At 35.9% G+C, this 15,688-nt stretch overlaps 2 protein-coding genes across 4 annotated transcripts in view; one reads left to right on the top strand and one right to left on the bottom strand.

The window, feature by feature from the left end:
• The window catches only part of prune2 (prune homolog 2 (Drosophila)), a 49,363-nt gene extending 41,049 nt beyond the window's left edge, over positions 1–8,314 (top strand). For both annotated transcript variants that reach the window (XM_015378795.1, XM_015378797.1), the window contains 6 exons: positions 439–612; positions 1,032–1,131; positions 1,468–1,599; positions 2,790–2,876; positions 3,000–3,098; positions 6,814–8,314. In XM_015378795.1, coding sequence (XP_015234281.1) covers positions 439–612; positions 1,032–1,131; positions 1,468–1,599; positions 2,790–2,876; positions 3,000–3,098; positions 6,814–6,841 — 620 coding nt within the window. In that variant the 3' untranslated portion in view covers positions 6,842–8,314. The remainder of the gene's footprint in view (positions 1–438; positions 613–1,031; positions 1,132–1,467; positions 1,600–2,789; positions 2,877–2,999; positions 3,099–6,813) is intronic.
• A 407-nt stretch (positions 8,315–8,721) lies between these two features.
• Positions 8,722–15,688, bottom strand: part of LOC107087256 (beta-1,3-galactosyl-O-glycosyl-glycoprotein beta-1,6-N-acetylglucosaminyltransferase-like) — a 25,110-nt gene continuing 18,143 nt past the window's right edge. For both annotated transcript variants that reach the window (XM_015378730.1, XM_015378728.1), the window contains exons 2-5: positions 11,614–11,940; positions 11,000–11,093; positions 10,420–10,824; positions 8,722–10,328 (exon numbers count right to left, since the gene is read on the bottom strand). In XM_015378730.1, the coding sequence (XP_015234216.1) occupies positions 9,825–10,328; positions 10,420–10,824; positions 11,000–11,093; positions 11,614–11,921 (1,311 nt within the window). In that variant the 5' untranslated portion in view covers positions 11,922–11,940 and the 3' untranslated portion in view covers positions 8,722–9,824. The remainder of the gene's footprint in view (positions 10,329–10,419; positions 10,825–10,999; positions 11,094–11,613; positions 11,941–15,688) is intronic.

Raw genomic sequence — 15,688 nt, forward strand, 5'->3', positions numbered from 1 at the left:
GTACTGTTGGGGGGGAGATGTTCATGTTGCTGCGGTCTGCAGTCTGGATGTTAGATGTCGCTAAAAATTACACACTGTAGCTTTAATGTAATTCTGGAGACTATTTTAATCAATAATTTTCTGTTACTCTGATGCATTATGTCTGATATCCCAAATCGGTGTTTAGCTTTACATTTGTTAGGATATATTTAAGCCCTTATAAGGATGCAACAAATCTTTACTTGACTATTTGATCAGCTATCTAATGGTATTTTGAATTAAATAGAGTGGAAACCTAAATTGCATACACCCTACTTTTACTTTCAGTATTTACTGTAAAGAAAAAAAAAGTTAAGAGACATAAAATTATCTTTCATTACAACAAAATAAGAATAATACTGGAGATTGTTTTATGCTAAACTGATTTGTCTCTTGTGTGAATAACATCACAAACAACAGAGTCAGAGGAGACCGGTTTGGGTGCAGAAGCAGCTGCAGGTGAGGGTGCAGCAAAGCATCGAGCAGAGGAAAAAGGAGACGGCCGGCTGTGGAGGAGTGTGGTGATTGGAGAGCAGGAGCATCGCATTGATATGAAGTGTATCCAGCCATACAAGAGAGTCATTTCTCATGGAGGTATGGAAACATAAATATTAACACTAGTTGTAAGACTTGTTGGTTCTGTTAATTTTTCCCTTTAAAAAATTCCACCAGTGTAGCATAGGGATTCTGTTGATTTAAATTAACCAATGTCTGATTATGTCATTTCCATGTATTTATTTATTTTAGGAAGGTATATTTATTCGAGGGAAATTCTTTTCTGTCACATTCTCTGTTTGATTAATCAGTGACACTAAGGAGGCTTTTTTAAATTTGCTTATCAGAGACTCTTCTGTGTTGCCTGATTCCGCTCTGCCTTTTTAAGTGAGGTTTAAGAGTTATTCATGTCTGCTAGAAAGTTCAGCTGTCTGAACTTCCCTTTCATTACAGTGCCTGACAAAATGAGGAAATAGAGAGGAAAGTTATTTTACAATAATTCTCTGTTTGTTTTTCAGGTTATTATGCTGAAAAAAATGCCATCATCGTGTTTGCAGCTTGTTTCCTACCAGACAGCGACTGTGATAATTATAACTATGTCATGGAAAACCTTTTTCTGTAAGTTAAGTTTTCCAGTATCCCCAATTTTATTTAAATGTTCAGATTAGCCACCATGTCAACAAAATATTCATCGTTGCTTCAGCTTTAGAAGATTGGGAGTCTAAATTTTACCATTTCTTGAAATAGCCCTGATTTCTTGGGATGTATTTTGACTTTATAAGCATTTATCTTTTTTTAAATGTCGAAATAATAACAAAATTATACCAAGATCAGAATAACAAGATCAAATGTTAGCTCAGAGTAAACTGTTGGATTTAATTAATTAGAAAACTGGACAAAACAATGTTTTTGAGTAAATAAAATTAAAGTTTTTTAATTTGCATTTTCTTGTAGGTATGTAATTAGTACATTAGAGCTAATGGTGGCAGAGGATTATATGATTGTGTACCTAAATGGAGCCACCCCTCGAAGGAGAATGCCAGGCTTTTCCTGGATGAAAAGGTGCTACCAGATGATAGATCGAAGGTAATCATTACACAAATGCTTGCTTTCTAATAACAAAGTGTCTGAGCCTGACCAAACCACAGGAATTATGAGTGGCATCTAAAATGTATCGCAGTCACAAAGCCATATTTTCTCTATGGAAACTATGAATAGGTTGTAGAAAATACCATGACTGTCATAAATGCTTATACTGTAGATGCCCTCTGAAAGACAGGTGCCAAGCAGCGGCTCGTCCAGAGATTTCTAACAACTAAGAGTAATCTATAAAGTTATCTGAATTGCTATGCTCACAAAGTTAGAGTATATTCATCAATTAAACTAGTTTAAGTTCAGTAAACAAAAATACTTCTCAGGTGTTTGGACCCATATAAAAAACTTCTTCATTGTTACTCCTCTGGCTCTGGAGCAGCAACAGACAGAAGGGAGATGATCAAAATCTTTACTAATGTTTATTCTAAGCCAATAAAGTGAAGCAAATGAAATGATAAGGAGCAGGTTCTCAGTCTGAAGCTGTAAAGCATCTTGCAAAGGAGCTACGGCTAGAGGATGAAGGCAATGGATCAGAAGCTGGAGCGCACAGAAATAGAAACTCCCTGGGAGCAAAGCAGGACTGAGCAGATACACGCTGCAGCTCAGCTAGAACCCAAGGTTGGAACAGAGGCTCTGTCTGGAAAGAAACCTGCTAAACCTTTGCATGCCACCCTTCTTTATACAAACATTGATTTCAATTACCTGTGGAACAGCAGAAAAGGCAGGAAATGTCCCCAAATAAGTACAACATTGAGCAGAGACCATTGCACCATAACAAACCTTAAGATTAATTAATCCTTAACTAATGCTTTGCAGGATTAATACATTATAGACAATCTGCTACCCCTTCTACAGGAAAATAGTAGTGTGGACTAGATGAGGACATTTTGAAGTAAACAGCAGAAAGAAGTTAAAGTTCACACTGGAAAAGGCCTGGCTTTGTCCCAAACATTTTGATAGTCAAAATTAAAAACCTGCCAAACAGCAGCATCTCTGTGCTTCTCTGTGGATTTTTTTCTTATTTACATTGAAATTCATAACATGCAATTATTAGGTAATAGATAGATGCTGTTGAAAGATTTTGCCCTAACACTTCCTTTTCAACCCTCTGTTTTACTTCTTTTTTTATTGATCAAAATCACTTAAATCCTTTTTTACTTTTCTCCCTCCTTCTGTTACAGACTGAAGAAAAACCTGAAGATGTTCATCATTGTTCATCCTTCCTGGTTTATTCGGACTCTGCTGGGACTGACTCGACCCTTCATAAGGTTACAGTTTACTACTGTACCCTATACGCATAAAAAGCATCAAACACTGAATAGACAGAAGCATCACACAGTGCTGGATGAAGACCAACACTAACAAATTTTTATGGTATTTGTTTTTTGCAGTTCAAAGTTCAGCAGTAAGATCAAGTATGTCCACAGCCTGCAGGAGCTAGGAGAAATAATCCCAATGGAATACGTTCACATTCCTCCCAGCATCATGAAGTGAGTCTGTGTCAAAAATAGATATGTCAACTCTGATAACCACTTTGAATAATTTGAAAGGTAAATTATTTCCTCACACTCCCATCTGGCAGTCCTTATCTGTAAACATTAATGATAGATCATCAATCACTGGACTTATTTTTTGATAAACTATTTGACAATTGCATGTAGAGATTTTAATATGTAACCTCTTTAAAAGGATTAGCTTTCCAAGTTCCTTAATACATCACCAAATACGCCCTCTTTTTATGTTTATGGCTCTCAGTCCACTAGCTTTGATCGTGCCTTATTTACAAAACTCCCTCCGAATTCAAACAAGCCTCATATTGTTTCCCATAACTGGAAACAGTCATCATCATATACAAAGCAAGGATTTCCATGGGTTTCTGTGGAACTTCAAAGCTGCCCCTGGGAAAATGAAATCCAAACAGAGAAAGAAAACTCACTTTGAAATTCTACCACAGTGTAGAAAAAGTGATATTTTACTTCTGCTTAGTCTTTTAAATTGTTACAATTTTGTGTATTTCACACAGCTGTTTTACAGAAATTAATTGAGACAAAAAATACTTTTTCATAGTAAAACGGCAATAACCCACTGCCTCTTTTTATGCATTTGAGAATGAAGTTTTCCTCTGCCAAAAGGTTTTTTTTTTTGAAAAGTTAGAATATCATTAAAACAAGTCTATATTGAAAGTAAAAAAGCAAGGAAGAAGCACTGGGTTAACTGACACACAGTTCAGGTTGCTTCAGCTCTTTTAGTGAAATGGTAAACCCTGGCAGCTATGTGAGAGTCATTTTAATAAGAAACAAAAAGACTTCTCATATGTTTATATTTATCTTTCTATTGAAATCTTTCCTGTTAAAAAAAAAAACAAAACTGTTTATTAAATCTGCTGTGGTTTTAAGTGAGTTCCAACTATCTGCCTTTATTTCCTCATGCGTTAGCTGCATTGGGTGATAACAGTGAAGGGGAAGTTATTCATAAAGAGAACGATTATTTTGGGACCAGTTTAAAACAGAAACCTGTTTCTTACTGCAAGGCTTCATTCCTATAAGCAAATTACTGACCAATCCTCTAAAATCAGGAAATATTTAAGGTGTCCCCTGTGTTGGGGTAAATGCATCTTACACACTAATCATTGTATGAGACAAAATAGAATCCAATATTATATAATATTATATAACAAGACAATGTCCAGAATCTTATCGGGTTTTCCAAATGATCTCCTGTTTCGCCATCTAAGATCCTGCACCTATTTGTTTATGTTTATATTTGTTTGTATGTTTGTTTCTACTCTTTGAGTGGAATATTTAAACCTAAAAGATTAAGACAGATTGGTTCAAAATACAACTGTAGTTAAAAACATTTACTAGTCTTGTGCTGATCCCTGTACTCAACCCAATGGTACTAGGTAGGAACGTGGTTGCTTCTTGCAGCTAAAGAGATAACCTCTGGGTTAACATGAATGGATTATTCTTTGTGCAGTCATAGCTGGAATAATTTGGGTACTTGGGGGAATGTGTCCCCAGTTTTGGCTGCTTGTGAAACCAAATTGGATAGATGTCCCTGCGCTGCTGCTACAGGTAGACTGTACTTAAGAGTATTTTTTAGGACACAACAACTTCTTAAATGTCAGAATTAACCTCTCTGATGGGGGAAGCTGCAACCATATGACCTAAGCACAGAAGTAGTGGAAGAGGTAACTGATTTATCAGCATCCTTTGGTTTCCTCCCATTATTCTTTCCTCACCGAATGCAAATCAATCTGATCTGTGTGGAAATAAATAGGCATATTTTTCTCTTGTTTTTTCTAATTTCGCAAAACATATTGCTTTGATTCAATACGAATTTTCCTTTACTGCCATTTATTAAGTTTAATTCCTCTGTTTTGTATTTTGCTTTCCTGCATCGAAACTGTAAATCATTAGACCAGTGTTTGAGAGATTAAACAAGATGCCTTCTTTAAAATCTTGAATTTCTTTAATATCATTGAAACAATTTAATACAATAAATATAATAATATAAATACAATACCTACTGTGTAAATGTTTTAACAGCCATTAGATTTTCAGTACAGTAAAATATAAACACAGGAAGTATATTTGTTGATCTGTTTGCCCCCCCTACTTCTACTACTGCATCTACTTCTGTCTGACTCTTTACAATTTCTTCATCCATCAATCCATCCATCCATTTTCTAGCACGCTTATCCCGAGAGGGGTCACGAAGGGTGCTGGTGCCTATCTCCAGCTGTCAATGGGAGAACATGCAAACTCCATGCAGAAAGACCCCCGGCAGGAATCAAACCCAGAACATTCTTCCTGCAAGGCAGCAGTGCTACCTTCTGGGTTCTATTCCTGCCCAGGGTCTTTCTGCATGGAGTTAGCATGTTCTCCCCGAGCATGCATGGGTTCTCTCCAGGTAAACTGCTTCCTCTCACAGTCCAAAAACATGACTTTTAGATTAATTGGCTTCTTTAAATTCTCCTTAGGTGTGAGTGCGTGGATGAATGGTTGTTTGTCTCTGTGTTGTGCTGTAATGGACTGGCGACCTGTCCAGGGTTTACCCTGCTTATTGCCCGTAGACCTGCTGGAGATAGGCACCAGCAAGCCTCATGGCCCCAGCAGGGATACACATGACAGAAAATGGACAATAAATATTATTTACTGATAAACATAAAGGAAAATCCTTTGAAATTTCACCTCCATACATTTTGAAGTGCCACAAATTATATTTTGTGCCTAAATGTGACTAAAATGGTTGTAATCTTAAGTCCTTATAGTACTACTAATACTAATTATACAAATGCTTCTATCCAATAAAAAATGGGTTACATTCCAATATATTTGGGTTAGGCTGATCTAGCTTGTATATACACTGGTTAAAAGTACGTTTTAGAAGATTTAGTTTTCTCTATTTACAATAACTTAAATTTAAAGCCATAATTTTATGTTTACTGATATTGGCTTTACCTTTAACCAAAATTTAAATCAGTGTAAGAATTACCAAAGGATTTTATTCTGGTGATATGTTTACGTAAGGCACATCCACTGTGCTTATCACCATTTCCACTTACCGGTGGGAATTCTGACATTGTGGAAAAATGTTCAATCTTCTTTTGGAATTGAGTACGCTTGCATGAGTGATGCAAACTGCAACTTTTAAATAGAGCGTGTCCGAGGAGAAATGGGCTCTTGCATGAGTTAAAATGGTAAATGGCATGTACTTATATAGCGCCTTTATTCAAGTTAGGAGACTTGACCAAAGCGCTTTACACTACATTCATTCACCCATTCACACACACACTCACACACTGATGGTGGCAAGCTACATTGTAGCCACAGCTGCCCTGGGGCTCACTGACAGAAGCAAGGCTGCCGTACACTGGCGCCACCGGGCCCTCTGACCACCATCAGTAGACAATGCAGGTGAAGTGTCTTGCCAAAGGACACAACGACAATGAAAGTTTAATACGCATTCACTCTCTGGAACAGGTACAGGGTTGTGCAAGTGCTTTTTTTTTTTTTAAGTGGAGAGGGCTGGTCTTCATTCATGAAAATTCTCCATATACCTTTACATTAAACTGAAACCAACACGTTTGTTTTTAGTGAGGGGAACACCTTCTTTTTCTTACTTGATCCTTTGTCTCACCGTTTAAAGCAAATAAATTCCTTGCAGTAAATTCAGTTCTTTCTTGTCCTCTGTTTCCTGCAGAGTGGACAAAGGGAAATCCACAGTGTGAGAAGACACTTGGACGCTGCCTCTTTTCTCCCTGCATTTTGCTGTACCGTCTGCCACAGCATGTTGGAGTATAAAAGCTTGCAGCATGAGGAGTACAGCACATGGCTGTTGCAGAACAACTAAGTGCGATTTAGAAAGGAGTGTGCCAGAATAACAACGTAACATCCTCTTTATGGAGAGCTTCTGAGCACGCTCAGTTTTGGGAGAGGGTTGTCTGGTAGCCTACCTAGATGGCTGAGACTGTCACTGTGCTGAAAGGGAGGGACTTTGTACTGTTTACAAATCACCTGTGTTCACCATCTTTTTCAGTTAATTTAAATACAATTCACATGTTTACAGCTATACAATACAGTTTTTATACTCTTGTGTAGTTTCTGACGCCACGATTGGAATTCAGACTTAATATGCTTTGATGTTGTGCTGATGTAGCTCTCTAAGGAGACATTTAACCTTTTTTTTTCTAATTTCAGTTGATCAGCTTGTGGATAAAACAGTAAATTGGTGTTATTTTATTAGCAGTGTAATCAGCACTTGCTTGATATGAAAGTCAAGACTGGTTGCCTTCATAACAGAGAGGTTGTGTTGAGTGAGAATTTAACTTTTTTTTTTTTCAGTGCCCACATGTAAATGAACACTTATTAACAGAGCCGTTCATCCAACACCACCCGGTCACTGTGAAAACCTGCCAATGACACTTGAGTCTGCAAAAATGAGTGTTGCGAAACAAAAGCCTCTGAGAACAACAAATTAAATTTTTTTTTCCTTGTTTCAAATATGTTGCATGTTTTCTTGGAAACCAAAGGGGACGGGGCTTCACAACTGGTGCCACTGCTATGGTAAATGTGAAATGTGTGCATAATTCAAACACTAATGTGCGACAGAAAGTGTTTTCATTTTACGCTTTACAAACTAGCAACCACAGTGGAGGTTGAGTCATGTGTGCTTTTACTTGTACATGTTAATATGTAGCTAACTCTTTCTATTCATTTGTTGTAGAGGTCATACGATTGTGCACATCATTAAATGCCTTTCCTCCCAACCAGCAGTCTTTTGCTTCTCTATATTTGTGTTTTGAGCACCAAGTCTTTTTGAATGTTCAAACTTACCTTAGATCATTGATTATTGTATTTGCAATTCTTTTTGACATTATATATTTTAAAATAATGAACCTGAATATATTTATAGTTGCTGATTATAGCAAACACAATAGGAAAAAGGCATTGTTTTTATTTGTTTAAAATTATCTAAATGATGTATCATTTTCAAATTACCAGTGGCAAGAGGAGCAAATTAAATAGTGGCTGATAAATACTTTTGCTATATCTCGCTGTGGGTTTTTCTTAACCCTTTTTTAAAATTTCTGCCACATTGTCGAGGTTTGAAAATTATTGTGACTATCGGAAGGCATTGACGTTTTTTCTATAATATGAAATCAGGCAAAATCAATTTTAGTGCAGGAAACTCATCCCCCTTCTTAAGTTTTCTTGTAATGTTGATAGTATATAATATCTTAATCTCTTTTTTTTTTTTGCCCTTCTTCAGAGAGTAGAAGTTATGCAACATATTTGTCCATTCTTAAAGGCTGGGTGAAGCAGGGTATTATAAAACAATTTTGTTTAAGCTTTTCATACATACGATGATGGATACTATAAAACTTCCTTGACCCTGACAAAAGGTTAACATGTATTACCACTTGAAGATGAATGGGAGCTTAGTCTGGTGAGCTATGGACAAAGGAAATCATTTTCTTTGATCACAAAACTTCCTGTTCTTTTTCATTAAAAAAAAACTATTAAATAAATGGGCTTGGCTGCATCAATGTCCCCCCTAAAAGTTTCTCCGTGATATGTTGAAATGTGGACTTAAATGGCCGCTCCAGAACCTTCAGTTTACTGGGTTTTGCTGAAAGTGTTGCATGGCAGAAAAATAAAATTTTATGAAAAGAAAATTAGGAATTCAATTTAAAAATAAAAAACAGATATCTTTCTTTTAATATTTGACTATTTGTTTTGCTTTTTTTGCAATAAATTAAACTTGAAATATTTTTATTAAGGAAAGGAACTATTTTAATTTCATTGCGAAGGGAGTTTGTGACAGTAAATAGTTGTTGATCAAACAAAAGGGTTTTGGATGTTTACCTTAGTAAAATACACCGTACCTTAATAGTACCGTTGTACCATGATTACTGCTGAAATGAAAATGTCTCGAGAGCTGTTCAAAATTAAATTTCTTTTTTTATACACTGTGTATACAAAATTACTTTAAAAGTTGTTTAAGTCTAAAAGAAAGCTTATTGACTAGCTGAATCTTTTAGGTGGATTTCTTTTGTTGTTTCTTGGAATAGAAAAAAAAAGAAGCACATATTCATATACAAGGACAGAATTTTCCATCTTCTAAAATATTTTACCCATTTAGCCTAGTCTAACGAACTGTTGAGCATATGTCTTCTTTCAAACAATGGTCACTGGACAGCGGTGGTCCTGTTTCCTATGAAATGAAAATCAAAACATGGTCATTGCAATTCAAATATGGGGTTTGTTGTGCCTTTTGTTAAAAATCTGAGATCAGAGAGTAAGTTGTCCATAATCTCTGTCTGCCACACCAGGTGTGTTGTCCCACTTCAGCATGTCAAGAATTCTAGGCCAAATCACAAACATCAGGAATTTAGTAAATCATTCATATCCCCCAACCTGTTATTTTCAAATCTTTAAGGGGTAATAGCCTGAACACAAATTGGCTCAACTAAACCAAAAAGTATCAGTTTTGATAAGAATTTAAGACCTTTACCGAGGGGATTAATCTAGGGACCTCCTGCTAAGGTATATTAAAAATCCATCAATCTGATCTTAAACAAAAATTATCTAATACATTCCTTTATTAATGTGGATAAAATGATTTGATACATGATCAGTTTTGACAAGCAGGGAGAGGAGTATTACAGTGGAACACATGTAAGTACCTTCAGCACTTATTTTGTATGTGGTCTATGAAAACAAAAAGGTATCTTCAATTTCTGATTCTATCAGAGCTTTCTGCCTGAGATGTTTCTCTAAGCAGTACACTGGAATGGGATCGCTGTATGTGTCAAACTTGTTTGCAAAGAGGTGGTGGTTCTCTAGTAACCACTGTAGGTCCCCAGCTCCATATACACATACGGCTCTTACATGGTTGCCATGACACTCAGGATATACAGCTGAATGCTCTGATCCCTCATGATACGCCCACTTCACCAGCCTTGCAATGGAATTAATGTCCGTCTGATCATACTTGGAGTGGGGTCTCGTTGACCCCGGTACACCAGCCATTCGCTGAATGGTTGCCCACAGAAACTCATCAGGACTGTAGGTGTCTTTGCTCCACTCAATAAGAGTTTTTACTCTGGTGTCTTTCAAAACACTGCGGACGTAGCCCCGAGTTACCACAATGTAGGCATTTCCTGATTTAATCGGCAGGTTGAAGGGTGGTGGACTCTTTGACTTTCCTGTTGACTAAAAAAAAAAAACAAATGAAAAAAATAAAAATGTGACAAGAAAGATAATTAATGCCAGCTTCAACACAAACGTTTGTTCTTAAATTTACCTTGATTTCTCCATTAACAATTTCATGAGCATTTGACACCCTCCACTTCTTCCCCTCAGGCATGTTTTCTGACTCCATGCTGTTGGCGCCCTTCAGCGAGCGCAGCACCCTTACCATTTCCAAGTTGGTTTTCAGAGGGAAGTCCTGCCCGCAAAGGTTGATGAAGTATTTCCACTCTGCACTGACTTTATACAGGTCAGCCATGCAGTTAATGTCTGCTTGGACCCTTGGCCAAGCAGCATAGACCACAGTCACAGGCTGACTAACCATGAAAACATTAGGGAAACAGGAAACAATTCCCTCAATGGCTGCTTTTATGGAGGGCTGGGATTTGTTGTCCACATGAACACAATAAAAATTCTGAGGTGCATAGATGGCTCGGAGCAGTCTTTCAAAGTTCTGCACCTGCATTGTGTAAAAAAAGAATTCAGAGTATACATATTTGTTTCTAAAAAACATAAATATATGTGAGGATGGGTGATTCCAAAGTAAAATCTGATACAGAAGACATTTATTCAAACCAAATATTAAGTGTTTTAATCTAAAATGCACTTTCATATAGAAGTTAAAATGTTTTTACCTTGTGATGAACAACGATGGAGTAAGCCAGAGGAAACTCTTCCTCTTCTTTGCTTAAAGGAAATGTAATGTATTTCCTCCTTGTTTTGTAATTCCTGTAACATTGTTGTATGTTGGTAAGTATCATTCAAACTATTTATCTACTTAAATAGATACAGTGCCTTGCAATATTATTGATATATAACTTTTCACATTTTATTACCTAACAACCACAAGCCATAATGCATTTTATCATAGATTTTATTTCTTTTTTTGTGATAGAGATAAAAGCAAAATGGTGAATTTGAGTTAAGTTCAACACAATCAAATATTTATATATATAAGCTTGAAAACAAGCAAGTTTTCTGACACCATTAAATAAAATCATCTCCAATCTGTTGCTTTTGGAAGTCCCCTAAAGAGCCCAACCTTTTCTCGATATAAATTGTTCTGTTCTCAAAAGCCATAAAAGGGTGTAGATAAACTTGCTTTTCAAGCAGATTGTGTCGGTGTGTCGGTCCTTCACATAAAACCCTAACTAAATAAATGTATGATTGTGGTTGTAAACTGACCCAGCGGTGAAAGTTAGAGGGTTGTGATTACTTCTGCAAGGCACTGTGGATTAAAGCAACACACCTGCAGTCCCGGGTTTCATTAATGTAATACTCATCAGGGACCTGGATACTCTTCCGAAAGTCTCTTGTGATGCTTAATAATTTTGCTTGCTTTAGTGCCTCCCACTGTCCCCGTCTGATTGCTGAGCAGTCGCACGATCTCTCTGGGCCAAAATCATAATCCCTGTACACCAACCAGTTGTTACTCTGAACCAGCTCAGAGGTAGGGGATATGTCCGGCTGAAGGACCAGAAAAAGCATCCATACAGATCCCAGCGCAATGCTGAGCTTCAACAGCAGTTGCCTTGAGCTTTTTTTGCACAGCGGCATGGTTTCAAAAGGAAGACTCCTGCAAGGAAACCGGCAGAGTTATATAGAGTTTATAGTGCCACCTGTTGAAGATAAACTTAAGATCAATAAAATCACAACATCTTTAGTAAAACTTGAATTTTTTTTAAGGAACAGACACTTGTAATGGAAAGCTTTGTGTTTACACCTTGAAGCTTTCTCTCTTCAGTTCTTTTCCTGCGAAGAGATCATTCGGGACAAACTCTTAAAATAACGCTTAATGTTGTATGTGTAATTTAAAAACCATGAGAATGGACAACAGATTTTGACAGACATTTTAAGCTTATTCAGATCAGAGAAGTTGCTTTGAGTTACAGAAGGTAGTGCTTACCAACCGGGCTCACTTCTCATGAAGTGGCCACAATTCAAAGTTAGAGAAGCATTTTATACAACTCCAGTCTGCCATATCATCAGCAGGACACATGCATGGCTCCAGCCTTATTTTAGACAAGGACACCGCTCTTATTCCGTTCCCAAATCTTTGCCAAATACATACTAAAAGGACTTTTTATCCTGACAGAGGGACTGTCCTAATTAGATAAACTACTTAGGAAAACATTAGTTTTGACACAACAGGCAGATATTAGTGTTTAACAGACTTACACATCATCAATTAAAATAATCCTAACGCACACATCCTATCAACTATCAAACTTAAGATCAGACGATTTCTTGGCCTGATTGACTACACTTTATTGATTGATTTATTGACTTTATTTTTTTTCTCACGGTGGAGAAATTTACTCTTTACATCAACTCAAATAGTCAAAGGAGAAGAAAAAGGTGCCAAGGAAAGAAAAAGGTGCATGGGACATTTACAGTATATACAGTATGTCCACATTTTATTTTCAGTAGGATTATTATATAGGGTTATTGCACATTTATGTGACACATCTTCTTCTAAGGGTGCGTAATATTTTCTACAAGTATTTTTTGTGTATGATACGTATAATACTTATAATACGCATAACTTTTTAAAATGTCGATAACCTTTTGTAATGGAGATGATGATGCTTTATTGGCACTAAGGGTTGACTTTACACCTCCTAGTCACTTTTCCTGGCAATAAAACGCATTGTTTGCTCTGCTGTTTATATTGTCCTTTCAGCAAAAGTGTAGGTATAAAATTTTATATTGATGCATTTCTTTAGAGTGATGAGAAGAGGTAGAGCTGTAATTTATCGAGAGAACAATTACCACAGCTTTCCACAGTTCTGTATCAGACAAGTGGAAACATGTTTAAATAAAGCCAAGTGAATTCAATAATTAACACAGCTGAATCTGAACATATTTTATCCACTTTTCTAACTCCTTATACCTCTTTTGTACTGAAAAACAAGGTACATAAAACACACTATACTAAAACTTTGAACTTAGACATTAAAACACTAATCCGATTTTATAGGGTATGTCCTTGATCCACTGTCCCCTTGAAGTATTTAATGCCAAGGATACTAAAGTAAGTTGTCTTGTGGTGTATTTTAGTTATTTAGTTAATATAGGTTTATTTTTAGGTTTCATTGATGTGAACATCGATGTATTTTAACTTTGCACATGTTTACAACTAACTTACAACCATAAAGTGATTTCTGAAACCTGAAAAACCAAAGCTGTTTAGACATTTTTAGCTGCGTTAATTTGACATCATAATTAGAAAAAATATGGAATCTGTTGAATCAGTTTCATTTAACTGAGCCACTGTGGAGTTCATTTTTGTCCATTTCAACTTACTTTCGTCTTAATAATGTTCAATTTTCTTCATTTCACTGTAATTAATTCCTTTTATGGATTCAGTTTAACCAAGAAAAGTGCTATGAGCAAATGAAAAAGATACCCCTTTGAAATATTTACTTTAGCTCTGAAGGATCTATTGTTCCATTTTAACTGTGAAAATTTAATCCTTTATAGTGAAAGTTACCGTTTTTGAATGATGTGCATACCCCTTAGACCAGGCCTTGAATGATTTATTACCTACTGTAAATTAAGTTGAAAAAAGTCAATAAGTTAAACTAAAATGCTAAGTTAAAATAGTTAAATACCTAATTAAAAAGTTAAGATAATAAAGTTAATAAGAGAAGTTCGAAAAGTAAAAGATGTAACTGCTTGTATCAGCGTTAAAGCACTAAGGTGATGTTGTAACAAAATGTGTTTTTTTCACTCTGTGTTTGTCATGAATTTCTTATTGAAGCACTTATTATTTTTTTTTTCTTAATATATTAGGGCAAGTCGGCATTTCTTGTACATTGGCCTTAATTTTGCAATCAAAAATACATTATTGTTGAGTGTTACAAAAGTAACTGTCCTTCAATAACATTCTGGGCTTAAAATTTTGATTTTCAAATTATTTCAATGAGTGCCATATAACCATATTAATCCCTTGCGGGAAATTATTTTCTTGCAGTGCATCCGTTTACAGAATAGAGAAAAATAAGATTGTAAGTACAATAGAGCTGAATAAAATAAAATAGGACAGACTAAAGTAGGTAAAATTATAACTTACACGGCAAAATTACACCCTTCCAATAAAAAAAAACTGTGTAAAATAAAATATAAGAATAAAATAAGATAAGGATAAAGGGTTAATGATAATAATCAAACTGGGACCTTTTTTTTTTGTTTGTTTTGTTGAATGCAGAGGTCTTGTGTGTGAACTCTAAACAAGAAAAGTGCTATTTAAAGACATGCTTAACGCATTTATGTTTGGAAAAAAAAATCTGCCGGGAACAAGTTAATCATGTCTACAACTAATGTTAATTTAGAATTGCAGTATTACAATGTAGAGACAGCAAGAACAAAGTTATCACCAGTGGTTTTGGGAAAAGCTATATCGGATTGTACCATTGTTTAATGTTTCTAAGATAAATTTCTAAAATACCACATAAAGTAGACATCTTATGTCAACTGCTATATTTATGACCCCCATAAAAATGTATGACCTTTGTGGTCCAGTTATGACCCTAATCTCCCTTCTGCTCCAATATCCTTTTCCAGCGTCATAATAACAATGTGCCTTTGTGCAGCATTTCCTAAATGAGTTTACTGTCGCTAATCAAGCTTTAAAATGTCTTAAGACCATTCTTTGACCTGCTAACAGAAACTTTTCCATTAAATGGAGCATCTCTCTACTTTCTTGAACACCTCACGCACAAAGAAACAATCAGATTTTTACACCCACACTTCAACCCTTAACTCAGAGAAAGTAGCCGAATTTTATCAAAATTTCTGAGTTTCACCATCAACCAAATTTTTTCTTGTTCACACATACACACACCGACACACACACACACGTTAACCAATTGTCATAGATGGTGTCTCGTCTCTATGTATATGTAGAAACATACTACTCTACTTTTAATAAGAAAAACAGCATTATTCCCAACATTGCCTGGAACTATGAGAGTTTATCTATAAAAGAGGAGAAAATTTAAGTTTTAAATACAATCGCTCTACCTTTAATGAATGGATCAAGAGTATAATTTGGGCTACTCACCCCTCCTACTGAAGACACTACTGTGAAGACGGAAGACATAGTCACCCTGATGCAAAGGGTGGAGACTAAGATGAATAGAGATACCTATCAAGTCCTTGGATTTGCATGAAACCGGTTTGCAGGAAAAATAAGGTTGTTTACATCATGTAAATGCACTCTTTGTCTATTTATTTGTGATGATCAGCCCTCAGGGAGTTATAGCAGTTACCTTTGCAACAGGTCGTCTGAGGAGTTGAAGCAGAGTAGAAATATTTTTCCA

Source organism: Cyprinodon variegatus, unplaced genomic scaffold (genome assembly GCF_000732505.1).
Source record: "Cyprinodon variegatus isolate N-32 unplaced genomic scaffold, C_variegatus-1.0 Scaffold178, whole genome shotgun sequence".
NCBI lineage: Eukaryota > Metazoa > Chordata > Actinopteri > Cyprinodontiformes > Cyprinodontidae > Cyprinodon > Cyprinodon variegatus.